Below are 17,605 nucleotides of genomic sequence, written 5' to 3' on the forward strand. Positions count from 1 at the left end.
AGGAGTGAGTCAGCTCAGGCTCAGGCCTCTGAGAAGCACTATGCTGGACCCTGGAGCGTCTCACAGAATGGAGTGGATCCCAGAATCCCGGTCTGGGGTGACGCTTCCAGTGGGTGCATGCTTTCCTGCCTGGCTGGGCAGAGTCCTGCCCGAGCCTGACATTGTGGGTGGTTTAGTAAAGTCTTGTTTTCTCTTGCCAAGGCCCAAGTGAGGGCTTGTTTGCTTCAGCTGCTCTGGGACCCCGATCCCTAGAGAGTGACCCTGAAATGCATGGAAGTGGGGGTGAGGAAGAGCCTGTCCCTGGTTAGTTTCTCAGCCCTGAGTGGAGCTGAGGGTAGGGGAAGGAGCAAGTGACTTCTTGGGCCTCTGGCCTGGTGGCCCCACTTCCCCATCCCTACATCCTGGACTGCCGAGGTCGGCCCTGGGTCCACACTCAATATATGCTCTCTGAGATAGTGACAGTGGTCTCATTTATTAAGCAAGGTGGACATGAGCTAAGTTTGAATCTTATAATAGGAAATCCCATTAAAAAATGTTTTTAATGTTTATTTTGAGAGAGAGAGAGAGAAACAGCATATGCGGGGGAGGGGCAGAGAGAGGGAGACACAGACTCCGAAGCAGGCTCCAGGCTCCAAGCTGTCAGCACAGAGCCCAACGCTGGGCTCGAACCCACGAACCGTGAGATCAAGACCTGAGCCGAAGTCGGTCACTCAACGGACTGAGCCACCCAGGCACCCCAGGAAATCCCATTTACAGAGGAGGAAACTGAGGCTCCCAGGGCTTGTCTGACCTGAGTCTCCCCACTCATCTCTTTCTGAAAGCCCTAGCTGGAGGGGCTGTCCTGTCCTGGGTGAAATTTGCCACCACTTCCTGGGGCTCTGCTTCTGGGCTTCCAGCAGCCCTGGAGGGCTTTGTCTTTTTAGAACCTTTCAGCATTCGGGCCTGTTCTGGCGGCCAGGGCTGGTCTGAGGCAAGTGTGGGGAGGAGGCGACTTCAGGGCCCTGCCCATGTTGACACTCAGCGGGTCAAGGCATCCTGGCTGGGTGGCTTGGTCCTGAACGGCACCTCGTGGGTCTCCGCAGACGTGTGGGCCAACGTGAAGGTGGAGTGCGAGCCCAGCTGGCAGCCCTTCCAGGGCCACTGCTACCGCCTGCAGGCTGAGAAGCGCAGCTGGCAGGAGTCCAAGAAGGCGTGTCTGCGGGGCGGGGGCGACCTGCTCAGCATCCACAGCATGGCCGAGCTGGAGTTCATCACCAAGCAGATCAAGCAAGGTGAGCGGCTGCTCGTCCACACCCGGAGTGGAGGGCAGGGCCTTCCCAGCGCCCATCCGGTCCCACCCAAGAGGCTGTGGGACTGTCCCTCTGCTGCTGGTGGCTGAGGCTGACCTCTCTGTGTCTTCTCTCCCCTGTCCCCTGCTGCATCCCAGAGGTGGAGGAGCTGTGGATTGGCCTCAATGATTTGAAACTGCAGATGAATTTTGAGTGGTCTGATGGGAGCCTCGTGAGCTTCACCCACTGGCACCCATTTGAGCCCAACAACTTCCGGGACAGCCTGGAAGACTGTGTCACCATCTGGGGGCCGGTGAGAACCCCCTCTCCCCACCCTCCTGGTGCCGCTGTCAGCTTCTGTCTCTATACCACCACCCCATGGCCTCTCAGAATCCCCCACTTCCCCACCAGCCCCTTCCCTTCCATGTGCAGAGATCACGAGGATTTGAATCCTCCCCACCCCCAACTGGCTGGGGCACCTTGGGCAAGTTACTTAACCTCTCTGTGCCTTGGTTTCCTCATCTGTCAATGGAACACTAACAGTGCGAACCTCAGACGGTCATTGGGAGGATTAAAGGAGTTAATTCTCGTGAAGCCTTGGGATTCTGCCTGGCACGATCTTGGTCTACCGGCTGCCCTTCCCTACCGGCAGGTGGCATCAGAAGCCACATTTTGTGGACACACTCCATTGGCTGGGCTGCTCTGTGCCAGCCCTACCCAGCCCAGGGTCCTGTCTCCTCAAAAAATTATGGGGTGATGGCTGTTTGCCATGGTTTGGGCTCAGATGCAGTGTGGGTAGATGTAGGAATTGATGTAGAGCTTCAAGTAGAGACAAGAGGACCTTTAAAAAGAGACCAAGTCAGAGGGACAGAGGATGGACTCCAGGGACAGATAGGACATTCTGCTGTGAGATGCTGCAAAACGGTGCCAGGACTGTAGAGACAGAGCCATCTGGCATAAGGGACGCTATTTAAAAATTTATAAACAATTATTTGTTGAGTGTCTGCCACGTGCCAGGCATTCTCCTGGGGACTGGGACACAGACACCTCTGCCCTCTGGATGGAGCTAAAGGCAGATAAACTGCTGGCAAGGAGACTGGGGACACAGGACAGTCTGGAACACAGAGAAGACAGGTCTCTTGCTCAGGATCACACAACAAGTTGGAGGCAGGGGCACGTCTAAAAGTCAGGTCTGCCAAAGGGTTTGGGGGAGGGGGGGGCTGAGACTGTCCCTCATCCTGTGTCACTAGGAAGGTCGTTGGAATGATAGTCCCTGTAACCAATCCTTGCCGTCCATCTGCAAGAAGGCAGGCCAGCTGAGCCAGGGGGCCGCCGAGGAGGACCACGGCTGCCGGAAGGTGAGGGTGCTTCTGGAGCTGCCCCTGGGTGGGGCCAACCAGAGGGGCTCCCAGAGGAGGGAGGGAGGGGGCAGCCTCCCCCGGCATCCTCCCGTGCTTGGCACATCCCTTCCTCCTGCTCTCCACATTGCTCTGTTCCAGAAAGAGTGATAGTGGCTGAGGCAGGGTGGGGGTAGGGTGGGGGCTGTTGGGAGGAAGCAGAGCTCCCCACCCCCGCTCTTTTTGGGGAAGCTACTTCTCAGAGGCGGCAGAGAACAGGAGGTGGGTGCGGGCAGGCCCCCAAGTCCTCACCTGAGTGAGACTGCCGGGGTGCATCCCCCACCCCCGCCCGCCGGCTCTGTCTCTGCTGGCCCACACCTTGCCGTCTGACACAAGGTGCGCTTGTATGTCTCCTGGAGGAATGAAGCCCTTCTGGTGTCTCCTTCCTTGCATTCCTAGCCCCAGGGGCTTCCAGATGTTCAGGGAGGGAGAGGGCCAGGACTGCCCACGTTAGTGGGGCAGTGCGTGTATGAATGAGGGACCCATGTCCTCCTCCAGGCCCTCCCAGGCTCCTCACAACCTGGCCCTCAGCCAAGCAGGGGCGTAAGTGGTGTGGATGAATAAGGGAGGTTACTCAAAAAAGACACTTAATGATGTTTTGGCCCCTGGTGGCTCCATCTGCCGAGGCCACGTTCCTGCCAGCCCCTTGCTGCCAGTCTGGCTCCTCACTCTGTTTTCCTTTACCGCACCCCCACCTCACTTGAACCCCATGCTCTCCCCCGGGGAGGAGCCCGACACAACGACAGGCACGACCTGAAGTGGGGAGGAGAGAGAGCAGGGGCCCTGCTGGAGCATCTGGGGGGCCGGCATGGGCAGGGACTGGCCCAGGGGCTCTGTCCTGGCTTGGGTGAGGTGGGGGCAGGGGAGAGAGGAGGAGTGACTAACGGCCCTGGCCCCAGGGCCACCTGAAATGTGCGTGCAATGTTGAGCAGCCCCAGTTAACACCCTGGGAGACCTGGGGTCTTAGCACAGCCTTCCCCCCCACCGCCCCGCCCCACCAGCTTCTCTTTTGCTTGGGCTCATGCTCAAGGGGTTGTAACTTTCTCCCAACCTCAAATCCACCCCGGGCCTTCCCATTTCAAAAGCTCCTGGAGGTGAAGGCCCTGGCAGGCACCTTGTGTCATCTTAGGATGGAACAGGGCTGTGGTCAGGACAGGAGCAGCCTTTGTGGTGTGGGTTCAAGTCTGAGCTCCACCTTGTACTGTCTGTGTACAAAGTCCGATCACTTAATTTCTCTGAGCCTCGGCTGCTGTTGTGAAAGGCAGGAGCAGAGAGCTCAGGGTGGCCCAAGGGGCGGGAGGTCTGTTGGGTGAAGCCTTGCCTGGTCTCCTGGGGGTTGGATGGTAGAGGACCAACCACCGAGGAGCAGTGGTCTCTTCCAAAGCTTCGCTGCTCCTCGCTGAGGGTCCGTCCCCCCACCCCAGGCTAGCTGCCTCCTCTGCTCACTGTACCTTTTCCAGGACCCGAGGATTACCCAGCCTTTCCTGGCAGCTCTCCCAGCTTTTCAGCTCCGGTTTCACAGCCAACTGGCAATTTTCCCACCGTGACTCTTGGTTTAAATGCCCGAGAGAGGAGTCCAGTGGGCCGCCCATCTTTCTTCACTGGCCCACAGGCGGGTCACTGGCTGCCTCCAGATCAGCCGCCCTTGGGCCATGCTTCCACCTCTGGTCTGGCAGTTGCGGGTGATGGTAGGGAGTGGGGAAGTGAAGTGGTAAGATGCAGAACATAGCACAGGAAGAGCCGTCTCTGGTGTCCAACCAGTCCCCTCTGTCCTGTGCCCAAGCCTGTGGCACATTCAGTGATGCCACCATGGCATCCCCCACCCCAGGAATTCTGGCTGAGGGAGGAGAGTCCTTCCCACTGACGTCCCTCTTTTGCCCACTCTCTCGAGCCAGGGTTGGACATGGCACAGCCCATCCTGCTACTGGCTGGGAGAGGACCAAGTAAGCTACGGTGAGGCCCGGCGCCTATGCACCCATCACGGCTCTCAGCTGGTCACCATCACCAACAGGTACAGGCCGGGACCGTGTGCCCAGACCAGCCCTCAACGCCTGTCTCAATGCCTAATGTGGACCTTGCACCAAACAGGGTGGCGTTGTAACATTAAGCACAGAGGGACCTGAGTCCTGGGAGCCTCAAATGGCTTCAGGACCTTTTTTCTAATATTGTCATGAGAATGATTCCCGTTTATTAAGTGACCCCAGTGTAGGGCAGGGCCTGGGCAGGGGCAGGAGCAGGAACAGGTGTAGATATGGGTTGGATGCCCAAGAGAGGCCTTGGCTGTGTCTGATTTTCTCTACTTTCTTCTCAGCAAGGCACGAAGGTGCAGGCAGTGGGTGGGGAGCTTGGTTGCTATGTGTCAGCTGTAGGGTCCCCATGGGTCCCCCAAGTTACTGGTTGGGGGGGCAGGGCATCTGGCCTGTGGCCCAGGGAGTGGTCAGGGCTGGGGCGAGCTCCCTGCCTGACCAGCTTCTCTTCTACAGGTTTGAGCAGGCCTTTGTCAGCAGCCTCATCTACAATTGGGATGGCGAGTACTTTTGGACCGCCCTGCAGGACCTCAATAGCACCGGCTCCTTCCGCTGGCTCAGCGGGGATGAGGTCATGTACACCCACTGGAACCGTGACCAGCCTGGTGAGCCCTTCCTGCATGGCACTTGGCCAACCCCTTCTTTGACCTTCCTTGGTAAAGCCAGGAGGCCATATGGACCTGCCCTGCCGGGACCGAGTCCCAGGGCTTCCCAGTAAACTGATGATTGGTACAGTGTAGTGAAATCGTTAGGGGCACAGGCTCTGGGGCCAAACCGCCTGGTGCATCTTTGAGCCTCAATTTCTCATCTGTCAAATGAGGATAAGGTACTTTGGGGTTGAGATGGATTAATAGATGTGAAGTGCCTAATTATTGTATGTGATGCTAGCACAGGTGCTTGCTATTATGATTATTGCCATTTCACATTCATTATCTTTTGTAGCCTTTTCAATTCCCTGATGAGATAGATGGTCAAATAGCCTCAGAGAAGTTAAGCGACTTGCCTAAGATCTCACGCAGGAGCAAACACAGAGCTGGGACTCTGCCTCCATTCCCTTCTGGGTCCCTGCTGCCGGCCGAGCTGGTCACCCAGTGTGCAGGGCCCGGCTGGGGTGGTGCCCTGTGGGGAGGACTGGACCACAAGTCCTCAGCAAACGGGTCTCTTGCTCCCCCTCCAGGGTACAGCCGTGGGGGCTGTGTGGCCCTGGCCACGGGCAGCGCCATGGGGCTGTGGGAGGTGAAGAATTGTACCGCGTTCCGGGCCCGCTACATCTGCCGGCAGAGCCTGGGCACGCCGGTGACGCCTGAATTGCCTGGGCCAGACCCCACGCCCAGCCTCACCGGCTCCTGTCCCCAGGGCTGGGGGTCAGACCCCAAACTCCGGCACTGCTATAAGGTAGGCAGCCTGCCGGCGTGGGAGGAGGGAGCAAAGGAGCTGCACGCCCGGGGTGAGGGCAGCCCCAGCAGGGCCCAGGCTCGATCCAGGCAACTGGGCCCCAGGGACAATGTTTCCCCACAGCAGCTTGCAGACAGAGGTAATTTCCGATGACAGGCTTGTCAGTGGAATGTCAGGTGTGGCACATAATAGGTGCTCGATATACATGTGAGGGGTTGAAAAAAAATCATGGAGATAATCAGTTTCAGAGGTTCCCAAATGTTGGGGCTGGGATGTCTGCTTTTCAGCATCATCTGGGCAGCTTGATAAAAATAAACTCCTGGGGCTGCCACTGTGGAGATTGGGATTTGCTAGATTGGGGTGGGGCCTAAATTTTTAAACCCTGCTGGGTTCGGGAGCCACTGACATAGTCCAAGGTTTTTTGTTACATGAGGAAACTGAGTCCAGGGAGGGGAAGGGACTGGCCCACAGCACACTGTGGCTGGTTCAGGGGTCTGGGCAGGGGTATTCTCTAGGAGCTGGCTGTGCTGGCTCCCCTCCCCGGAGCTCATTCTCTGAGGTGCGGGCTTGTCTTAGATAGCCTGCACCCCCGTCCAGTGCGGCCCCAGCCCCCTTCCCCACTGCTGTCATGGGAGGGCGTGTGGACCCATGGGGACAGCTGGGACACCTGGACTTTGTTCCTGTAGGTGTTCAGCTCAGAGCGGCTGCAGGATAAGAAGAGCTGGGTGCAGGCCCAGAGGGCCTGCCAGGATTTGGGAGCCCAGCTGCTGAGCCTGGCCAGCTATGAGGAGGAGCACTTTGTGGCCAACATGCTCAACAAGATCTTTGGGTACGGAGCCTGGGGCGGTGGCCTGCACACACCTGTGTGGGCTCTTGGTTCTGCCGGGCGCAGGGCAGGGGGCAGGGTGAGGGCGCCCCCGGTGAGGCCTGTCCGAGGGCTCGGAATGACCTGTGTATCCGCAGCGAGTGCCAGGACCATGCTGTCCTCCCTCAGGTAGCCGTCATCTCCCTGGACTTGGAGACTTTGTTGCTCACCAGTGTCAGGGAGTCAGCAGTGGCCCCCTCAGACTCACAGACTTTGACAAAAGTAACTGCCCTTCCCATCCCTCTGCAAGCTGATCCAAGTTGAGCATCAACACCCAACACCCACAACACCATCCCGTAATAACCCACTCTCCTCAATAAACCGCTTTTCCTGAGAAAGAGGAGGACAGAAGCTACAAAAATGAGCATTTACCCATGGGGGTCCCTCCAGGACCCTGTGTCTGTCCTGTGGGCTCCCAGCACCCTATGACACAAAGCACGTTTAATCCCTTGGCACTGGGAAAAGGCCAAATGGACCAGGCTTCCTGAGATCTTAATTCCAGGGCCATGTCTTCCCAGCAAACATCAAGGTTACGTTATTTGACGTAAATACAGCTCTTGTCAATGGCCTCTCACCACGTCTCAGGCACTGCACTAAACATTTAATTCTCATTCAGGCTTGTTTTCAACCCTACAAAGTAGACATTGCCACTGACCCATGTGGGCTGATAGAGAGGTTGGGTTATTTGCCCACTGTCACGGAGCTGCTCCACGGGTGACCCCGGACTGGAATCTACTTTTATCTGAGTCCAGAGCCCCAGGTCAATGCTCCATCCCCATCGACTTACTGAAATCCTGAAGTGAAAGCCCACAGTCTTGCTGGCAGGGCAAACCGCACCGGAAGGGAGCCAGGCCACCCTCCCCCAGTGAGCTGGGTGTCTGGTCCAGCGAGCTCAGTTCTCTGGGTGTGAAGTCCAGACGGGAGAGGCCCCAGGCCCTTGGGACTGCTCCTCTTATCCCCGTGTCTTCTGTCCCCACCCCTGTGTTGTGCTAAAGTGAATCAGAGCCCGAGATCCACGAGCAGAACTGGTTCTGGATTGGTCTGAACCGTCGCGATCCCGGAGCGGGACAGAGCTGGCGCTGGAGCGACGGCTTGGGGGTGAGCCGGCCTAGAGGGGACAGGCCAGCAGGTGGGCGGGGCTCGGTTGTAGGCGTGGTCTTTCCAGGCAGGACTGGTCCTGGAGGTGGGCGAGGTTTAGAGGATTTAGGGTATTTGGCTTGACCCCGCACGTTAAAGAAAGGGGGGCGGGGCGTCCAGCCCAGGTTAGGGGTTCCCAGCTCAGGTCGGGCCCCTGTTCGTCTGTCCTTCGGACGCTGAAGCGTGTGCCTCGTGGCTGATAACTCTCTCGTACCTCGACCTCCAGTTCTCTTATCACAATTTCGACCGGAGCCGGCACGACGACGACGACATCCGGGGCTGTGCAGTGCTCGACCTGGCCTCCCTGCAGTGGGTGGCCATGCAGTGTGAGACGCAGCTGGACTGGATCTGCAAGATCCCTCGAGGTTGGGTGGGATGGCGCTGGGAAACGGGGGGATGGGGTGAAGGGTGTCGGTGCCGGGAATCCAGGGGAGGGGTCTCCGTTCCCTGCAGCGTCTCTGTCCCTGTTGTCCCTGTAGGCACAGACGTGCGGGAGCCCGACGTCAGCCCACAAGGTGAGGCCCCCGCCCCGCCCCCCCCTCCCCCCCCCCCCCCCCCCCCGGGCTGTGTGGAGAGGGTGAGGGGCGTCACCTCCCGGGCAGGGCCTGGCTGAGGTGGAACGAAAGGAGTTAGGGATTCGAGCCCAGGGAAGGGGAATCAGGACGCCTGGAGCCCTGTCGGCCTCCGTCTCCAAGCAGGGGCAAGCGTGGGCCTGGAGTGGTTCCTGCCCCGGGTCCTAGCGGCTCGAAAGCCACCTACTGCCTGCCTTTGGACCGGGCCTTGCCCACCGGGAGAGCAAGCAAACCCTGGCTGGCCGCTACTCGCATGCTCACACTGCCCCCGCAGGCCGGCGGGAGTGGCTGCGTTTCCAGGAGGCCGAGTACAAGTTCTTCGAGCACCACTCCACGTGGGCCCAGGCGCAGCGCATCTGCACGTGGTTCCAGGCCGAGCTGGCCTCCGTGCACAGCCAGGCCGAGCTGGACTTCCTGGGGCACAACCTGCAGAAGGTGAGCACTTGAGCGGGCAGGGGCCTGCGGGCAGGGGCCTGCGGGCAGGACCTGGAGGAGAGGCCCTGCCACCCCTCATCCGCCTGACCGGTTTCCCCAGTTCTCTCGGGGACAGGAGCAGCACTGGTGGATCGGCCTGCACACTGCAGAGAGTGATGGGCGTTTCAGGTAGGAGCCTTCCTGGGGGGGGGGGGGTAGCGGGTGTGGGGGGTGCACATGCCTAGATGGCCACCCACGGCCCAGGTGGGAGCTAGGGAGGCTGAGGACAGAGGCAGATAGACCTGAATTTGAATCCAGCTCTGTTCCTCACTGGCTGTGTGGCCTTGATTGAATGGGCCTTGATTTTCTCACCTAAAAATGAGAATAATGCTGCCTGGTAAGATTGCTCTGAGGATTAGAAAGAAGGTATGTGAAGTCCTTAGCATAGCATCCAGCATATAATTGGGCACCAAATAATGGCAGCTCATATTATGCTGGGGCCACTCTTGAATAAGGCCCCCTCAGGACATGGGCAAGAACATATGATGTCCAGAGGGCTCTCTCTGTATTCAGTACCCACCTACCATGCATGAAGAGGCTTGAGGCAGCGAGGACCAGGAGCACATAGGTATCTCAGCACACTGTTGCCCTTGGGCCTCTGCTCTGGGATTCTTGGGCTTTTCTAGGTAGAGAATGAGAGCCCAGGGAGGGCTGGGCTTTCCCTGGAGGCACCAGGTCTCTGGGTCCCCAGCTGCCCTGAGCTCAGTAGCCTCATTCTCAGCCTGGAGCCCCTGGACTTGGGCCCTTTCCTGCCCCCCTTTTGGTGGCCTTCATTGCTGCATACAAGGGAGGTTGGGCCCAGGGCCAATGCTGGAGTCACCTCTGCCTGGTGCCATTGCAGGTGGACAGATGGTTCCATTATAAACTTCATCTCCTGGGCACCCGGTAAACCTCGGCCCATCGGCAAGGATAAGAAGTGCGTGTACATGACCGCCAGCCGAGGTGAGAGCAAGGCGGGGGCAGAGAGGGTGCAGAAGCCCAGGAGAAAGTTGATGTTGGGGGCAGTGAGGTGAGCCTAGGCAGGACCGACAGTCTCTTCTCATTCTCTTTGTTCCCACAACCCAAGAGGGGCTAGACCCAGAGAGGGGACCTGTCTCCACGGTCCAGCAGCCATAGAGGACTAGAGTTTAGATAGAGCTGGACACAGGCACCTGACCCCCATGCTCTTTTCTTAGGGCATGAGGTAAGGGTGCTGCCCGCCCTGCCCTATGCTAGAGCGACCGCCCCCCTCTTTCTGCAGAGGACTGGGGGGACCAGAGGTGCCTGACAGCCTTGCCTTACATCTGCAAACGCAGCAACAGCACTGGAGAGCCACAGCCCCCAGACCTGCCGCCCACGGCTCTGGGGGGCTGCCCCTCTGGCTGGAAGCAGTTCCTCAATAAGGTAGGAGATGGGGAGGGGGCCCCCCAAGGGAGTCAGGGGAGAAGATGTGAACATGGCAAGGCCGACTTTCAGGAGTCCTGGCCCTTCGGCAACATCAAATTCGTGGCCCCTTGCCTCTGCCCACCAACGTCTCTCCTGCTTAGCCCTGGTGCCGGGGTTAGACTCCCTGGAAAACAACTTCTTTTGGTAGGACCTTCTAATCCACCAGGTAGAGTGTCCACATAGTGCGGTGAGTTTTCGAGATTAGTGGTTGCCAAACATTTCAATAATGTTTGATAATTTTGATAATTCCTGTTAGGAAACAAAATACTGAACGTTCAAAGAATATGTATGTACATTGTATATATGTGTGTGAATATGTATATATTTACTTCTGTACTAATGTGATTAATGTTATATGTATTAAAATATGCACAAGAACAAAAGAATATAAAGCATGAGCTAAAGATTGAAAGAGAATACAGGTATTTTTTTGAAAAAGTATTAAAAAATTTTTTTTTAATGTTTATTATTTTTGAGAGAGAGAGAGAGAGAGAGAGAGAGAGACAGAACATGAGTGGGGGAAGGGCAGAGAGGGAGAATTTGAAGCAGCCTCCAGGCTCTGAGCTGTCAGCACAGAGCCTGATGAGGGGCGGGGGGGTGGGGGTTGAACTCACAAACTGTGAGATCATGACCTGAGCTGAAGTTGGATGCCCAACTGACTGAGCCACCCAGGGGCCCCTTGAAAAAGTATTTTTAAGTTAAGTTTAAAAATGTTTTCTAGGGGCGCCTGGGTGGCGCAGTCGGTTAAGCGTCCGACTTCAGCTCAGGTCACGTTCTCGCGGTCCGTGAGTTCGAGCCCCGCGTCGGGCTCCGGGCTGATGGCTCAGAGCCTGGAGCCTGTTTCCGATTCTGTGTCTCCCTCTCTCTCTGCCCCTCCCCCGTTCATGCTCTGTCTCTCTCTGTCCCAAAAATAAATAAACGTTGAAAAAAAAATTAAAAAAAAAATGTTTTCTATATTAGTGGTATGAGAAAAGGCCTCAAAAATGATCAATGATAATAATTTTTTGTATTTAAGTAATTTGGATAAGAGAAGGTAATTGCATTATTTCATTATTTAAAAAAAATATCTTGGTCTGACACTTTGTGATTTGGGGCTTCACAGGTCTTCGAATTATTTTGGATTTAATGGTTATTGTAGATGAAAAGGTTGCCTCACAAAGACAAATACATCGGAATGAAAAAGTTCATTCATTGTTGGTTGGACTTTTTTCATTTTCCAGTCTTTCTACCAGTTAAACAAAGGTTTTTGTTTAAAAATCAGCTACGAAGTTTCCGCATTCTAAACTAATCTGCCTCATAAACTAATCAGAAGACCTGATTAAGATGGTTTAAGAACAAGCCTTTTTGAAACGCCATTTAGGAAATTCTTTTCCCAAGGGTTCTGAGTGTGCAGATAGGAAAGTTTCGGGCGGTAACATGAATCAGAAGGGATATGTTTCCAAACGGGGCTTCAAAATGTTCCTTCAAGAGTGTGAATTTCTTCCCCAAAGTGGTTACTTCTGCACTAGTGGGTTGATTTATAGATCTGATTAGACCTTCGTTGTTTTCACCTCGTGGTGAAAACGCTGCTGAGAGGAGCAGCAGTTTTTTGTTTGTGCTGGCATCATGAGTATGAGCTTCAGTCCCTGCTTGCTTTGCCGAGGTTGTAAAACCACTTAGCCGGATTGTGAGGATTAGATTAGTTAACCCTAGATCATATAATCCACAAATCTTTGTCCTGTAGTGGAGTGCAGCCAGCCCTTGGTGTCATGGAGCTCTTACTGTCTTCAGAATATTCAAGAGAATATTATACCTTTTCTAGAAACAAACACGTGTATTATTAAAACTTCGGAAAACACAGAAAGAAAAAATAAAATTCACTCATCCTCTCCAGAAATAACCACTATTAATATTATTACTCCGTTTCTTGCCTTTTTCCACATAATTGAGATTGTACTACCTAACACGATCAAACTACGTAACACGATTTTCTTTCTCAGGGCTGTATTTTGAGCATTTTTCTCATGTCATTACCTTTTTCAAAAACTTACTCTTGTGGCTTCTCCTACCTGATATAAAACAATATATCATATGTAGGTAATTGGTCTCTTTCTTTAAAAAAAATTTTTTTTATGTTTATTTATTTTTGAGAAAGAAAGCGTGTGAGCGGGAGAGGGGCAGAGAGAGAGGGAGACACAGAATCCGAAGCAGGCTCCAGGCTCCGAGCTGTCAGCACAGAGCCCGACGCGGGGTTTGAACTCACAAACTGCTAGATCATGACCTGAGCCGGAGTCGGACACTTAACTGAGCCACCCAGGCGCCTCTAACTGGTCTCTGTCTTAATTCATCAGCATCATTGTGAAGATACCAGTTACTCCCCTGTCAGAAGCCTTTGAATTATGAGAGGCTGTTTGCGCCTTCGCTACCTGGCCCCAGATACCTTGCTCTGCTAGTTTTTTGCCCTCTTTGCAGCCCCATAGCATTTGGATATAAGGATCCACCTCTCCCACTAGCCTTAAGCTCCTGGAGGGCAGGGCCACTGGCTCCTGACATACCACTAAATATACTTGCACATGATAGGAGGTCCCGTAGTGTTTGTTGGGCTGGGCTGAATACTTCCTCTCTTTAACTGCTGATACTTGCTGATACGGGTGTGACCTTGCTGCTTCTCATCTTGTGACTAATTTTGCTAGTTATTTAGAGGAGGCCTCCGTGTCTCTGAACTGCTTCTGTGAAACCAAATGCATGGGCTTCATGATAAACCTCCCCCAAACTCTTGCGTTATTTCTGGGCTTATAGTTTTCTACCCCAAATCTGACATTTGCATCAGTAAGCTCATGCTAGAGCTGGTCATAAGAGTAATAGTAAGAGCTTTTACTTGTTAAGCTCCTGCTCCTGTGTTGTGCACTGTTCTCTTTAACCTTTAAAATGACCCCAAAAGACAGATTTTTTTTATTCCCATTTTACAGAAGGGTTAAGTTAGATCTGGAATCTGAGCTGCACATCCCTCGGCCCTCTGTGACTCCAAAGCTTCCTTCCTTTCTTTCTCCTCCATCCTACCAAGGAAGAAATCACTGGAAGTCATTCATTTTTAAATAGTCTTCACTTGAAAGATTTCCCACACAGGGTTCCTTTGACCTTACAGAAGTAGTGAAGGTGGGAACAGAGAAACAAAATTACAGAGTTACAGGCTGCTGCCTAATAAAGATCATTCGAAAGTAAAGCTAAGGTTGGGGGCACCTGGATGGCTCAGTCAGTTGAGAGTCCGACTTCAGCCCTGGTCGTGATCTTGCGCTTTATGGGTTCAAGCCCCGTGTCGGGCTCTGTGCTGATAGCTTGTAGCCTGGAGCCTGCTACAGATCCTGTGTCTCCCTTTCTCTCTGCCTCTCCCCTGCTTGTGCTCTGTCTCCCCAAAATAAATAAACATTAAAAAAAAAGATAAGGATATCATACAGATGAACTTTTAAGTTCATGGGGTAAAATAGCGGATTTCAGGCAACACTCAAAAACGTGTTTAGCTGAAATTGAGACAGACCTTGTCTCCATGCGTGGTCCAGGCTCTGCTGTCATAGGTAATAGAGACTTTGGTGACCCAAAGAAATCCTGCCACTGACAAACTCTCCCGAGTGTAGGGACGTGTGTGTGAATGTGGGGTGCTGGGCTGAGAGGGCGCCAGAGCCTTGTTCAAGGAGCCCCAGATGTCCTGATTCTGATTTATTGTTCTCACAGCCCTCAAAGCCTCCCAGGGCCTGCCACTGAGGGCTGCACAGCAGAGTTTCTGGGTTTGTGGGACAGGATGGTGGGGCAGGACATCATGTCTCCCCCTCCGCCCCAGTGTTTCCGAATCCAGGGCCAGGACCCTCAGGACCGGGTGAAGTGGTCAGAGGCACAGTTCTCCTGTGAACAGCAAGAGGCCCAACTGGTCACCATTGCCAACCCCTTAGAGCAAGGTAGGGCCAGCCCATGGGAGGGCCCCAGTATCCTCTGACGCGATCCCGCCCCCCCCCCCCCCCCCCCCAAGGATGGCTAGAGCCGAGTGAGCAAGGGGCTGTCCTGTCACTCATAATTCTCTCTTCTGGGGAACTGTAGCCTTCATCACAGCCAGCCTGCCCAATGTGACCTTTGACCTTTGGATTGGCCTCCATGCCTCTCAGAGGGACTTCCAGTGGGTGGAGCAGGAGCCTCTGCTGTATACCAACTGGGCACCTGGGGAGCCCTCTGGCCCCAGCCCTGCTCCCAGTGGCAACATACCGGTGAGGAAGCCCCTCCCTCTGCACCCCCACGCCAACCTGCCGCACTTGCCTTCACTCCCGGGGTCCCCCTGTCTTCCAGCCTCTTTGCTCAGAGTGCAGCCTTTCCAGGGCAGTGGCACAGGGGAAAGCTGCCGGGGCTCCCCTGAGCAGTTCCTTTCCCCCAGACCAGCTGTGCGGTGGTCCTGCACAGCCCCTCAGCTCACTTCACTGGCCGCTGGGATGATCGGAGCTGCACGGAGGAGACGCATGGCTTCATCTGCCAGAAGAGCACGGGTACGTGTCACCAGCGAACTCAGAAACGTCAGCACTGGGGCCAGATGCTGTGGGCTATGCCAGGAGGAATGAAACATAGTCTCATAGACCCAGGACCGCCCCCTGAGGTCACCCGCAGAATCTAGTATCTGCTTGGGAAGCAGATAGGCAGAAAGGCCAGGCGCCAGTCAGAGGGAAAGGCAGTGAGTGCTGAGGGTCCTCAGGAGGAAGGTTTGGGAGGATGGAGGGCTGACAGGGGGCAGCTAGACACTGCGCGTGCCTGTTGTCAGGAACCTGAAGTTCCGCATCTGAGGCACCTGCAGCCCCGTGCATGTTCTACATGGGTTCCTGGGGTAGGACTAGGTTGCTCCTCCGTTTATCAGCAAGAATGTGTTCTTAGGAACAGTGGCTAACATTTCCTGTTAGTCTGTGCCAGGCACCGTGCCCGGCAGAGACCTGGTCTCTGCCCCGTGGCTGGTGCTCTCTCAGCTTCATGCCTGGAAGTGGGGTGAGGGAGGCAGAGCCTGGCCTGAGCTCTGCCCCCTTCCCTGTAGACCCTTCCCTGAGCCCATCCCCAGCAGCGTCGCCCCCTGCCCCGGGCACTGTGCTCTCCTACCTCAACGGCACCTTCCGGCTGCTGCAGAAGCCTCTGCGCTGGCATGACGCCCTCCTGCTGTGTGAGAGCCACAACGCCAGCCTGGCCCGCGTGCCTGACCCCTATACCCAGGCCTTCCTCACTCAGGCCTCCCGAGGGCTGCGCACCCCGCTCTGGATCGGGCTGGCCAGTGAGGAGGTGGGCCCCCAACACTTGTCCTGACGCCGGGGCTGGGGACCGCTCCCCTGATTTCCCTCCCTGTCTCCTCCCGACTCCTTGCCTTACCTTACCCACCTCCCCCCACCCCACCATCCCCTCCCCCCACTGGCCCCCTTCTTCCCACCCTGATGGCCCCCTCGTGCCCAGGGCTCCCGGAGGTACTCCTGGGTCTCGGAGGAGCCACTGAGCTATGTGAGCTGGCAGGACGGGGAGCCCCAGCAGCCAGGGGGCTGCGCCTACGTGGACGTAGACGGGGCCTGGCGCACCACCAGCTGCGACACCAAGCTGCAGGGTGCTGTCTGTGGTGGGAACAGTGGTGAGTGCCCAGCCGCTGGGGCCGAGGGGTGGGCAAGGCGCAGGTTATCCCAGGGAGGACTCTGGGACACTTCTTCAACCCTGCACCCCCGCAGGGCCCCCTCCTCCCCGAAGAATAAGCTACCACGGCAGCTGTCCCCAAGGGCTGGCCGACTCTGCCTGGATTCCCTTCCGGGAGCACTGCTACTCCTTCCACATGGAGCTGCTGCTGGGCCACAAGGAGGCGCTGCAGCGCTGCCAGAGAGGTGGGCCGGGGCAAGCGAGTGCCCACGCGTGGGCATTTCAGGTGGTGACCCCTGGCGTGGACACTTACAGACTCCATGGATGCAGTCCCCCTGCTACGCTCCACCTGTAGGCCGCACTCACACATAAGTGCCCCGTCGTGTTCCGATTTACAGGGACCACATGTGACATTACACGCATGTAACACCTGCCACGCACACGCAGACGCCCAGACTCCACACCATCCTCTACCCAGGCCGCCAGAGAAGAGGGCTGGGGCCTCTGGGAAGGGGGAGGGGGGTCTCCGCCACCCCCTGGGGAGACCTGTCTGCCCTGACATGGGCCTCCCTTGTGTCCAGCGGGTGGGGCAGTCCTGTCCATTCTGGATGAGATGGAGAATGTGTTCGTCTGGGAGCACCTGCAGAGCTCTGAGGGCCAGAGTCGGGGTGCCTGGCTGGGCATGAACTTCAACCCCAAAGGTGGGTACCCTGTGTGTGGCATCGGGAGGGTGAAGCCTCAGGGTACAGGGGGGAAGCCCTCCTCCAGGGCTTGGTGGGGGTGAGGGCTTGCAGGAGATGGGAATTGGTTCTAGAACAGGCCTGCTCTCTTGCACCCGCTCCTGCTCCACCGTGTATCCTCTCCCCCACACCCCTCAGTGTCTTGTTTCCCATAGGAGGCACCCTGGTCTGGCATGACAACACAGCTGTGAACTACTCCAACTGGGGGCCCCCTGGCCTGGGCCCCAGCATGCTGAGCCACAACAGCTGCTACTGGATCCAGAGCAGCAGCGGGCTGTGGCGCCCGGGCGCCTGCACCAACATCACCATGGGCGTCGTCTGCAAGCTCCCTCGAGGTGAGTGCGCTGGCAGATGCTGCGCTCAGTCCCCTGCCGCCCCCACACGGCCGGGCCTGGGCCAGGGGCCTGCTTCTCATTCTGCCGGAGACACGGCGGACGGGCGGACGGGAGGGCGGGAACCGACAGGCCCCGGGGCCGCCAGGACCCTCCCCTGGGATAAATTGGTCTGTAGGAGGGACTGGCCCTTCCTACAAATTTCCAAACTAGACAGCAAACCCATCATTTTGTAGCGGTTAAGGGCAGGGACAAGGTTCAAGCCCCGGGCAAACCACTTTACCAACTCTGTGACCTTGGGCAAGTTACTTGAAGCCTGTGGCCTCAGGGTCTTCCTATGTAAAATGAGGATAATAACAG

The 17,605-nt window shown here is 56.2% G+C and overlaps 1 protein-coding gene across 2 annotated transcripts in view; it reads left to right on the forward strand.

Annotated features, from left to right (window-relative positions):
• The window catches only part of MRC2 (mannose receptor C type 2), a 52,247-nt gene that overhangs the window by 33,032 nt on the left and 1,610 nt on the right, over positions 1–17,605 (forward strand). For both annotated transcript variants that reach the window (XM_045489369.1, XM_045489370.1), the window contains exons 7-28: positions 1,083–1,271; positions 1,427–1,581; positions 2,519–2,626; positions 4,561–4,676; positions 5,149–5,297; positions 5,870–6,087; positions 6,774–6,916; positions 7,948–8,050; positions 8,316–8,454; positions 8,569–8,604; positions 8,936–9,096; positions 9,197–9,264; positions 9,977–10,077; positions 10,376–10,518; positions 14,375–14,489; positions 14,629–14,792; positions 14,957–15,065; positions 15,599–15,837; positions 16,006–16,174; positions 16,269–16,418; positions 16,755–16,874; positions 17,069–17,248. In XM_045489369.1, coding sequence (XP_045345325.1) covers positions 1,083–1,271; positions 1,427–1,581; positions 2,519–2,626; positions 4,561–4,676; positions 5,149–5,297; positions 5,870–6,087; positions 6,774–6,916; positions 7,948–8,050; positions 8,316–8,454; positions 8,569–8,604; positions 8,936–9,096; positions 9,197–9,264; positions 9,977–10,077; positions 10,376–10,518; positions 14,375–14,489; positions 14,629–14,792; positions 14,957–15,065; positions 15,599–15,837; positions 16,006–16,174; positions 16,269–16,418; positions 16,755–16,874; positions 17,069–17,248 — 3,075 coding nt within the window. The remainder of the gene's footprint in view (positions 1–1,082; positions 1,272–1,426; positions 1,582–2,518; positions 2,627–4,560; positions 4,677–5,148; positions 5,298–5,869; positions 6,088–6,773; positions 6,917–7,947; positions 8,051–8,315; positions 8,455–8,568; positions 8,605–8,935; positions 9,097–9,196; positions 9,265–9,976; positions 10,078–10,375; positions 10,519–14,374; positions 14,490–14,628; positions 14,793–14,956; positions 15,066–15,598; positions 15,838–16,005; positions 16,175–16,268; positions 16,419–16,754; positions 16,875–17,068; positions 17,249–17,605) is intronic.

Source organism: Leopardus geoffroyi, chromosome E1, assembly GCF_018350155.1.
Source record: "Leopardus geoffroyi isolate Oge1 chromosome E1, O.geoffroyi_Oge1_pat1.0, whole genome shotgun sequence".
Taxonomy (NCBI): domain Eukaryota; kingdom Metazoa; phylum Chordata; class Mammalia; order Carnivora; family Felidae; genus Leopardus; species Leopardus geoffroyi.